The 11,895-nt window shown below is 40.3% G+C and overlaps 1 protein-coding gene across 2 annotated transcripts in view; it reads right to left on the bottom strand.

Moving 5' to 3' along the window:
- Positions 1-284: 284 nt before the first annotated feature.
- The window catches only part of VEGFB (vascular endothelial growth factor B), a 208,366-nt gene continuing 196,755 nt past the window's right edge, over positions 285-11,895 (bottom strand). For both annotated transcript variants that reach the window (XM_053720059.1, XM_053720058.1), the window contains exons 5-8: positions 11,190-11,225; positions 7,639-7,719; positions 5,408-5,530; positions 285-844 (exon numbers count right to left, since the gene is read on the bottom strand). In XM_053720059.1, coding sequence (XP_053576034.1) covers positions 823-844; positions 5,408-5,530; positions 7,639-7,719; positions 11,190-11,225 — 262 coding nt within the window. In that variant the 3' untranslated portion in view covers positions 285-822. The remainder of the gene's footprint in view (positions 845-5,407; positions 5,531-7,638; positions 7,720-11,189; positions 11,226-11,895) is intronic.

The raw sequence follows: 11,895 nt of genomic DNA, 5'->3' as shown, positions 1-11,895 counted from the left end.
TGCGTAAAACGTTAATAGAGGTCTATATTAAGTGCTGATCAGCTATAAAGGGGTCGGAGGTGCAGCGCAGGGGTTAAAATAAAAAAACTGTATTTGTTCAGTCCTATCCCCTGTAGTATTGAGAATTTGTCTGGGGGAAAAAAAAGAAGAAAAAAAAGAAACAACTGTTGGAATCCGGGAGATACCTGCCGGCTGCCTGCGCTAAGTTTGCACCCCTCATGCTGGCGCGCTCTAAGGCGGCTACCTCGGTGGCCTTATACATCCCTTTAACAGAATCCAAAACATACAGTGGTGAAAAAAACTTTAATAGATTATAAAAAAATCTTAATATACAACAAATATGCCGTACTTTGTAGAAAGTATTTATGTAGATATATACACACGGTTATACACACTTTGAGACAGATTTATGTACAGATAGATAAATAAATTAGGATACCCCTTATTAATAAAGATCTTGATAACACACGCCATGTTAATACTTATTATGGTAACAGTTGTTAATATCACCCACCAATAATGCTAGTTTGTTGTATAAACAAATTAAATATATTTCAAATGTAAAATTTGCAGCAATTTTAGAATTTGGCAGCTGTCTGCTATTTTGTAGACACATTCACACGGTTTCTTCCTAACAAGTTGTTCTGCGTTCTAACTTGCAAAGAAAAAAAGATGGCTGTTTCTTGTTATAAAGTGGCCATTTTGAACCCATGGTTGATTTTTCATTGACTTCCATCTTGGTCTGTGTCTTGTGAGGTATGAGGTCAGCTGACCCTGGTATGTTATTGTAGTAACTGAATCCCATGGTCATTAGGGTCACCTTCAGCTGTTGAGCTTTTCACATCTGCAATAGACAAACAATATATTACACTTCACTGTTACTTTGTTCTTGATAAAAGACAGATGTGGTGGGAGGGACAAACTCATAGCTCCCTTTTGTCTGTCACCCTGTGGTGGGAGGGGCAGACTCATAGCTCCCTTCTGTCTGTGTCACTCTCTGGTGGGAGGGGCAGACTCATTGCTCCCTTTTGTCTGTGTCACTCTGTGGTGGGAGGGACAGACTCATTGCTCCATTCTGTCTGTGTCATCCTGCAGTGGGAGGGGCAGTCTTACAGCTCCCTTCTGTCTATGTTATCCTGTGGTGGGAGGGACAGACTCATTGCTCCATTCTGTCTGTCACTCAGTGGTGGGAGTGGCAGTCTCATAGCTCCCTTATGTCTATGTCACCCTGTGGTGGGAGGGTCAGACTCATAGCTCCCTTCTGTCTGTCACTCAGTGGTGGGAGGGGCAGTCTCACAGCTCCCTTCTGTCTGTGTCACTCTCTGACTGGAGGGACAGACTCATAGCTCCCTTCTGTCTGTGTCATTCTGTGGTGGGAGGGACAGACTCATAACTCTCTTCTGTCTGTGTCACCCTATGGTGGGAGGGACAGACTCATTGCTCCCTTCTGTCTATCACTCAGTGGTGGGAGGGGCAGTCTCATAGCTCCCTTCTGTCTGTGTCACTCTCTGATGGGAGGGACAGACTCATAGCTCCCTTCTGTCTGTGTCACCCTGTGGTGGGAGGGACAGACTCATAGCTCCCTTCTGTCTGTGTTACCCTGTTGTGGGAGGGGCAGACTCATAGCTCCCTTCTGTCTGTGTCACCCTGTGGTGGGAGGGACAGACTCATAGCTCCCTTCTGTCTCTGTCACCCTGTGGTGGGAGGTACAGACTTATAGCTCCACAGGTTGGAGCTCTATATAGGGGTTTAGATAACAGAGGGTTAGCAACATGCAAATATGTATCATCAGGTTTATTACACTTCACTGTTACTTTGTTCTTGATAAAAGACAGATGTGGTGGGAGGGACAAACTCATAGCTCCCTTTTGTCTGTCACCCTGTGGTGGGAGGGGCAGACTCATAGCTCCCTTCTGTCTGTGTCACTCTCTGGTGGGAGGGGCAGACTCATTGCTCCCTTTTGTCTGTGTCACTATGTGGTGGGAGGGACAGACTCATTGCTCCATTCTGTCTGTGTCATCCTGCAGTGGGAGGGGCAGTCTTACAGCTCCCTTCTGTCTATGTTATCCTGTGGTGGGAGGGACAGACTCATTGCTCCATTCTGTCTGTCACTCAGTGGTGGGAGTGGCAGTCTCATAGCTCCCTTATGTCTATGTCACCCTGTGGTGGGAGGGTCAGACTCATAGCTCCCTTCTGTCTGTCACTCAGTGGTGGGAGGGGCAGTCTCACAGCTCCCTTCTGTCTGTGTCACTCTCTGACTGGAGGGACAGACTCATAGCTCCCTTCTGTCTGTGTCATTCTGTGGTGGGAGGGACAGACTCATAACTCTCTTCTGTCTGTGTCACCCTATGGTGGGAGGGACAGACTCATTGCTCCCTTCTGTCTATCACTCAGTGGTGGGAGGGGCAGTCTCATAGCTCCCTTCTGTCTGTGTCACTCTCTGATGGGAGGGACAGACTCATAGCTCCCTTCTGTCTGTGTCACCCTGTGGTGGGAGGGACAGACTCATAGCTCCCTTCTGTCTGTGTTACCCTGTTGTGGGAGGGGCAGACTCATAGCTCCCTTCTGTCTGTGTCACCCTGTGGTGGGAGGGACAGACTCATAGCTCCCTTCTGTCTCTGTCACCCTGTGGTGGGAGGTACAGACTTATAGCTCCACAGGTTGGAGCTCTATATAGGGGTTTAGATAACAGAGGGTTAGCAACATGCAAATATGTATCATCAGGTTTATATTATGAAAGTTGGTTTAATTTGGGAAAAACACACATGGGAGGGGTTTTATGAGCAGTATTGAAGATGAATGAAAATTTTGACTAATACAGCAGTATTAACTATGTACTGCCTACTTATGCTTATTATCTTATAGGTACTACCTACTCATGCTCATTGGCTGATAGGTACTTCCTACTCATGCTCATTGGCTGATAGGTACTTCCTAATCATGCTCATTTGCTGATAGGTACTTTCTTCTCATGCTCATTGGTTAAAAAGTACTTCTTACTCATGCTCATTGGCTGATAATAGCTTGTTCTATGGCTAGTTACTACCCAAGAAGCAGCCTCTTTTTGCTCAACATGTGCCTTTCACAGAGAATAACTTTCATGTAGCATATCAGTCTGATCCTGACTTAACAGTGCAGTCCAGCCCCGAATTACCAGGCAATCCCTCTCTGAACGAGAGAAACGGCAAAACCCCAGACGTACATTTCGGCCTATTGTGGGCCTCGTCATTGAGGTGCAGCCATATCCCTCTAGGCACACCGAGCCAGGGGTCGACGTCTGGCTTCCTGCATCACCCTTAGGGAGACTCCCTGTTACTCTTGTTCAGAGAGGGATTGCCTGGTATTTTCGGAGCTGGACTGTACTGTTAAGTCAGGATCAGACTGATATGCTTCAGGAAATTTCTTCTCTGTGAAAGGCACATTTTGAGCAAAAAGAGGCTGCTTCTTGAGTGGTAACTAGCCATAGAACAAGCTATTATGCTTATGTTCTTTCCCAGGTTGAGCGCTTCTCTCTTTTTATTTATACTTCCTACTCATGCTCATTGGCTTTTAGTAACTTCCTACTTATGCTCATTGGCTGATAGGTCCTTCCTACTCATGCTCATATGATGATAGTAACTTCCTACTTATGCTCATAGACTGATAGGTACTTCCTACTCATGCTCATCGGTTGATAGATACTTCCTACTCATGTTTATAGGCTGATAGGTACTTCCTACTCATGCTCATTGGCTGATAAGTACTTTCTACTAATGCTCTTTGGCTGATAGTTACTGTCTACTAATGCTCATTGGCTAATAGGTACTTCTTACTCATGCTCATAGGCTGATATTTACTTCCTACTCATGCTCATTGGCTGATATATACTTCCTGCTCATACTCATTGACTGAAGGGTACTTCCTACCCATTTTTATTGGCTGATAGGTACTTTCTACTCATGCTCATTTGTTAAAAAGTACTTTTAATCATGCTCATTGGCTGATAGGTACTTCCTAGTCATGCTCATGGGCTGATAGGTACTTCCTATTTATGCTCATAGGCCGATAATTACTTCCTACTCATGCTCATTGGCTGATAGGTACTTCCTACTCATGCTCATAGGCTGATAGTTACTTCCTACTCATGCTCATTGGCTGATAGATACTTCCTGCTCATACTCATTGGCTGAAGGGTACTTCCTTCTCATACTCATTAGCTAATAGGTACTTCCTACTTATGCTTATTGGCTGATAGGTACTTTCTACTCATGCTCATTTGTTAAAAAGTACTTTTAATCATGCTCATTGGCTGATAGGTACTTCCTAGTCATGCTCATAGGCTGATAGTTACTTCCTACTCATGCTCATAGGCTGATAATTACTTACTACTCATGCTCATTGGCTGATAGGTACTTCCTACTCATGCTCATAGGCTGATAGGTACTTCCTACTCATGCTCAGTGACTGATAGGTACTTCCTATTCATGCTTATAGGCTGATAGTTACTTCCTACTCATGCTCATAGACTGATAGGTACTTCTTACTCATGCTCATAGGTTGATAGTTACTTCCTACTCATGCGCATTGACTGATTGATACTTCCTACTCATGCTCATTGGCTGGAGGGTACTTCCTACTCATACTCATTGACTGAAGGGTACTTCTTACTCATACTCATTGGCTGATAGATACTTCCTACTCATACTCATTAACTGATAGCTACATCCTTCACATACTCATTGGCTGATAGTTACTTCCTACTCATTGGCTGATAGTTTCTTCCTACTCATACTCATTGGCTGATAGTTACTTCCTACTCATGCTCATTGGCTGATAGTTACTTCCTACTCATACTCATTGGCTAATAGGTGCTTTCTACTCATACTCATTGGCTAATAGGTGCTTTCATACTTCCTACTCATGCTCATTGGCTAATAGGTGCTTTCATACTTCCTACTCATGCTCATTGGCTGAAGGGTACTTCCTACTCATACTCATTGGCCGAAGGGTACTTCTTACTCAGACTCATTGGCTAATAGGTACTTCCTACTCATACTCATTGGCTGATAGTTCATTCCTACTCATACTCATTGGCTGATAGTTACTTCCTACTCATGCTCATTGGCTGATAGTTACTTGCTACTAATACTCATTGTCTGAGAGTTACTTCCTACTCATACTCATTGGCTAATAGGTGCTATCTACTCATACTCATTGGCTAATAGGTACTCCCCACACATGCTGATTGATATCTAGGTACATCATACGTATGCCCATTGGCTTTTGACTACAATGGGCATGAACAGGAAGTACACAACTGATTCTATTGTATTAGTTTTTGAAATTGTATTTCACATTTATTTAAGCAATAAAAAACAAGACATTTCAGAATGTGTTTAATAAATGTATCTGTGTTGTGCTGTGTTACCTGCATAGCTCTTTGTTTAGTTTCTTTCCTTGTTGTTGACAATGTTTTTCGCTCCGGTGACAGACACACTCGCATGTCACAGAATTTAATGACATACGTCGATTACATGGGGCACAGACTTTCCTGAGGAAGGAAATCTATTATTTTATGCTTTATTTTCATGGCGTTCCATATTCCCCCTCTCACAGAAAAGGACTTGTGCTAAACAAATGCTGTCCGTGTGGAAGTGATGCAAACAGGCATTGTGGGTCACACATTTGCAGTAGGAGGAAGATAAAATACAGTAAATTAAACTGCGCTGTAGCTACAAGCTTTCAGAGACAGGCAGCTTCATATATTAGATACATTTTAATATATTATTTGATACACACAAACATTTTCTGTATATACTGTATATACTGTATATATATATATATATATATATATACTGTATATATCTGTATATATGAATATTCATGTGTATTTATGTGTTTAAATATGTACAGTATTTATATACTTTGGAGCCCTTTCCACTAAAACCTTGAAACTTGAAAAATTATTTTTTAAGGGACAGTCTAGTCAAAATTTAGCTTTCATGATTCAGATAGGGCATGCAATTTTTATACAACTTTCTAATTTACTTTTATCATCACATTTGCTTTGTTCTTTTGGTATTCTTTGTTGAAAGCTAAACCTGGGTAGGCTCATATGCTAATTTCTAAGTCCTTGAAGGCCGCCTCTTATCTCAGTGCATTTTGACAGCTTTTTAACAGCTACACAGGGCTAGTTCATGTGTGTCACATAGATAACATTGTGCTCTGCGCTGCGGAATCTGTTAGCGCTGCGGAATCTGTTGTCGCTCTACAAATAACCGATAATAATAATAATAATGCTCACGCCCGTTAAAATGCAAGTCTGTCAAAAGAACTGAGATAAGGGGACAGTCTGCAGAGGCTTAGATACAAGGTAATCACAGAGGTAAGAAGTATATTTATATAACTGTGTTGGTTATGCAAAACTGGGGAATGGGTAATAAAGGGATTCTCTATCTTTTTAAACAATAAAAATTCTGGAGTTGACTGTTCCTTTAAATAGTTTTAATATTTAAAAGGATATGAAACCCAGTTTTTTTCTTTCATCATTAAGATGGAGTGTGTTATTTTAAACAACTTTCCAATTTACTTCTAGTATCTCATTTGATTTGTAGAAGAAAATGTTCATTATAATTTTAAACATGTATTTCTATATAGATATATGGGTATAGATATATTTACAAAACAATGTATCAGATATATATAGTTATAATAAATAGAATATTCAATGTGAAAAACATTGGAATGTAAAATATTTCTAAGTACCTTCAGTTTTAAAGATATATGAAACGCAATTTTTTTTCTTTCATGATTCAGATAGAGCATGCCCATTTTTGGTTCAGTGCTTTTTCAAATAAAGATACCAAAAGAAGGAAGACAAATTGATAATAGGAGTAAACTAGAAAGTTGCTTAAAATTGCATGCTCTATCTGAATCATGAAAGAATAAAAATGTGGGTTTAGTGTCCCTTTAACATTGCATTGGCCACTGATACTGATTGGTAGGTATTGTCTGTGCGCACATAGTGCAGTTCTCCCCGTTAAAAAAGGTGGTATGCTGGGGATGTACCTTCATACATTTCCGAGACTGGTAGAGGCAGGGTAGGGAGATGTGCTGTACAGCAATACCACACTATAGACCAATATGGCCCTTTAAAGAAATAATGAAGTCAGGAAAGCAGCTGCAGGAACACCCTTTCTCTCCCACTAGGAGTGTGATTTCTTCTTCATCTTCTTGTTACCATAGCGTTCCTATAACCAATACTGTAGGATTTACATTTTATTATTGCTCTGTTGTGCATATAACTGTCATTACACAACACGTCTGGTGAGTCAATGACAAGAGACATATGTGTGCAGCCACCCATCACCAGCTCCCAGAAGTGCATTGCTGCTCCTGATTTTCAACAAAGGATGTCAAAAGAACAAAGTAGATTTACTAGAAATTAATTAAAAAATCTCTTAAAAACGTTCTATCAAAATGATGAAAATATTAGACTTTCCTGTCATTTTACTTTAGGAAACTAAAAAAAAATGATTTTGTTTAAAATGACATGATCTCTCTGATCTGTTTTTGGATTTCATGTCCCTTTAATTAACCCTTTTCATAGCAAAAGCTCAGTGCCACCGTCTATCAAGCTCAGCGCGGTCTGATTCCTACCCTGCCAGTGGTGTAGGCGACACGTCTCTCCCCTTCTTTCCTTTCCGTCGCTTTTTCTTTACTTTTTTTATGCCCTTGTCTCTGAAAATAAAAGAACAAAGAGAGATTGAGGAGATAGAAACAGAATGAGGCGGTGAGAGAGGAAGTGACAAGAACAGCTGCACAATATAGATAACTAAGGATGAGGGTGTGTTTGTATCTAGCTTAAAGGGACGTTAAACTCAAAACATTTCCTTTCTGATTCAGACTACACTTTTAAAGGGATATTCCAGCCAATATTGGAATCCACATGGATGCGTTTTAGTTTTGAATAGAAGCATTTTTGTTTTATACATGTATTTGCAAAGATGCTTCTTATAAAAGCTATAGCTGGTGCAATAGTGTATTTAAAGGGACAGTCAAGTAAAAAAAACTTTCATGATTTAAATAGGGCATGTCATCTTAAACAACTTTCCAATTTACTTTTATTACCAATTTTGCTTTGTACTTTTGATATTCTTAGTTGAAAGCTAAACCTAGGAGGTTCATATGCTAATTTCTTAGACCTTGAAGGCCGCCTCTAATCTGAAAGCATTTTGACAGTTTTTCACCACTAGAGGGCATTAGTTCATGTGTATAATATAGATAACATTGAGCTCAGGCACTTGAAGCTCCTAGGAGTCAACACTGATTGGCTAAAAATGTATGTCTGTCAAAAGAACTGAGATAAGGGGGCAGCCTGCAGAGGCTTAGATACAAGGCAATCACAGAGGTAAAACCTGTTGGTTATGCAAAACTGGGGAATGGGTAATAAAGGGATTATCTATCTTTTTAAACAACAAAAATTCTGGTGTTTACTGTCCCTTTAAAGACAATTTTATGTCTGCTTTTATTGGACCCAGTGGAGAATATACAAAAATTCTGGTGTTTAATGTCCCATTAAGTGAGACACTGCATGAGAACTGGCACAGTGAAGGGGGTAAGTCTCACAGCGATGAGCAGCAAATTGTATATATGTATATGCTTATTGACATATATATTTATGTTTACTCAGTGGAGAAAGAAAGAGAGAATTCCACTGATTGTCAAAGAATACACTATTAGCACTCCTATTATCCCATAGAGACTGAAACATTGTGAATTGTTTATATAGTGCTTGGTGTAACAATATTCACGAACATTTAATAAAAACAACAAATCTTTATTAGTTTAAAACATGGGTGATTCAAAACGATTGTTCTGAGACCAATAAATTATGAGAATATAGAGCTGAACCGCTGACTTAGGGGCCGATTTATCAAATGTTGGGCGGACATGTAGCGTATCATGTCCGCCCGACATCGCTAAATGCCGACAGCGTATCATTGCAGAAGCATTTCATAAGAACTGCTTGTGCAATGCTGTCCCCTGCACATTCACGGCCAATCAGCTGCTAGCAGGGGGTGTCAATCATCCGATCGTATCTGATCGGGATGATTACAGTCTGCCACCTCTGAGGCAGTGGATAGCAGTCAGCCTGATCAGATACTATCGCGTTGATTGACCCGGAATGTGCAGGGGGCAGTATTGCACGCTGTCGGCATTTATCAATGTACGGCGGACATGATATATCGGCCCCATAATCTCTAATATTGAACACATTATGATTCAGTAATAACGGATACTTTGTATCACATAATATTGTAGCCGCATTAGTATAGGAAATATATCGGCATATACTGTGCACAAACAATGCTATTATGTAACAATCCAGACGCCCCTGCAATTAAATAACATAGCTTGTCTCCATTTGTTGTGTGGCGCGCCTGCACCCTATTCAACAGCAGGATTAAATATAACCATTTATACAGCAGAGTCTGTTACACCTTTATTTGTTGTATCAGTTATCACCAAAGTGTTCACGCTATTGTAACTGTTAGACTTGTAGCAGTCAGAGGAAGTGTTGTAGCTCCTAAAGCAGCTCTGTAAATTATTCTATCAGCGATTAACGTTATCAGCAGCTTGCTAAGTCTGCCATCTACTTCATAATATAAGCAATTAGGTCTCTGAACAAGTTAAAATTAATAAAGGAGCGCCAGTATACTCCCTCAACTACTGTTTTTCAACTTTGAGCACAGTTAGCATGCAAGAGGGGGGAACAATAGCACACCACGTGTAATCTGGCCCAATGTTTGCAACAATATTTGTACTAATGTTATACATAACTGTAAACTCTGGTGCCATAGCGTTCTAATGACACATGCACACCCCTGAGCTACTATCAGCCTCACCAGGTTTACTCTTTAACAAAGGGTACCAAGACAATGGAGAAAACAATAATAATATTATTAAATTGGGAAAAGTGTGTATTGTTTTGTTTTTTAAATTGGACACTCGGTCTGAATCTGGCAAGTTACATTATGGGGCCGATTTATCATTGTCTGTCTGACATGATACAGTGTAGCGTATCATGTCCGCCAGACATCGCTGAATGCCGACAGCGTTAAACATTGCACAAGCAGGTCTAGTGAACTGCTTGTGCAATGCCGCCTCCTGCAGATAATCGGCCACTAACAGTAAGTGTCAGTCAGCCTGATCTTATAGGATCGGGCGGATTGCAGACCACAGCCTCAGAGGCGGCAGACCAGTTAAGGAGCAGCGGTCCTAACTCCTGTTTCCGGCGAGCCTGTAGACTCGTGTGGGAACAGGGGCATCAGGGCCCCCTTTGACTTAAGCGTCGCTTTAAAGGGACATTGTGCTGAAATAACTTTTGCCATTCATATGAAAGAGGATTTAAAAATGTTGGAAATGTTTTTTGCCTGAAAAAATGTTATGTAAAATCTGCTTACATTTAAACTGTAACTAATACTGCAGTATCCCTTGTTCACTCCCTATGCATGTACATTAGTTCATAGGTACTTCCCACTAATGCTCATTGGCTGGTAGGCATTTCCTGCTAATGCTCATTGGATAATAGCTATAAAGGCTCATTCTACAATTAGCCAATGCGCATTAAGAGAAAGTATCTATTGGCCAATGAGCATTAAGAGACAGTATCTCTCAGCCAATGAGCATCAGCAGCAAGTACACAACTTATTTAAAGGGACAGTAAAGTCCAAACTAAACTTTCAGGATTCAGATAGGGCATGCCATTCTAAATAACTTTCCAATTTACTGTTATCATCAAATTTGCTTTGTTCTCTTGGTTGAAAGCTAAACCTAGGTAGGCTCATATGTTTATTTCTAATCCCTTGAAGGCCGCCTCTTATCTCAGTGGATTTTGACAGTTTCTTTCACAGCTAGACAGCGTTAGTTCATGTGTGCCATATAGGTAACATTGTGCTTACTCCCGTGGAGTTATTTATGAGAGGGCACTGATTGGCTAAAATGCAAGTCTGTCCAAAGCACTGAGATAAGGGGCAGTCTGCAGAGGTTTAGATACAAGGTTGGTTTGTGCATAACTGGGGAATGGGAAATAAAGGGATTATCTATCTTTTTAAACAATAACATTTTTGGCGTTGACTGTCCCTTTAAAGGTTGTTCTGTCAAATGGATAAGAGAACTTGCTTGAACACAATAAACCGGTTTCTCACCTGTCCTGTGTCTTCAGTGTGACGTTGCTGCTGGGTCTGTAGAAAAAGATAAAGAAGATCAATACATTTATATAAGGGATACTAGAAAAAGATTAAAGGGACATTGTAATATAAAGTGTGTAATGATAATAAGCAGTGGGCTTTCCAAATGCTGTTAGAATTGGTTTTCAGACTCCAGACTTAAAGGGACACGAAACCCACATTTTTCTTTCATGATTCAGATAGAGAATACAATTTTAAGCAACTTTCTAATTTACCTCTATTATAAAATTCTTTTTTCTCTGTGTATCTTTTGTTGAAAAGCAGGGATGTGTCTTGTACACTATATGACAGCAGTTTTACAAGAATGTTATCGATTTGCAAGAACACTAGAGGGCAGCACTGTTTCCTGCCATATTGTGCTACAGATGCTACCTAGGTATCTCTTCAACAAAGGATACCATCGGAACAAAGCACATTTGATAATAGAAGTAAATTGTAAACTTTTTAAAAATTGTATGCTTTGTCTGAATCATGAAAGAAATGTTTGGGGTTTTATGTCCCTTTAAATTAATTCCATTAAAAAGGTGACCCATATAACACAAGCAATCACACCCCTGAATTCTGTTTCTAGCTAGAAATGTACCGAAGCAATTTGTAAATGTATCTAAGGTATTGGTATTTACTACCTCCTTAGGTAATGAGTTCCACATTTGAAAGTCCATTC

The sequence above is a fragment of the Bombina bombina genome, chromosome 7, assembly GCF_027579735.1.
Source record: "Bombina bombina isolate aBomBom1 chromosome 7, aBomBom1.pri, whole genome shotgun sequence".
NCBI classification, from domain to species: Eukaryota; Metazoa; Chordata; class Amphibia; order Anura; family Bombinatoridae; genus Bombina; species Bombina bombina.
The sequence above is the reverse complement of the archived record's forward strand: the minus strand, read 5'-3'. Positions and strand labels throughout refer to the sequence as shown.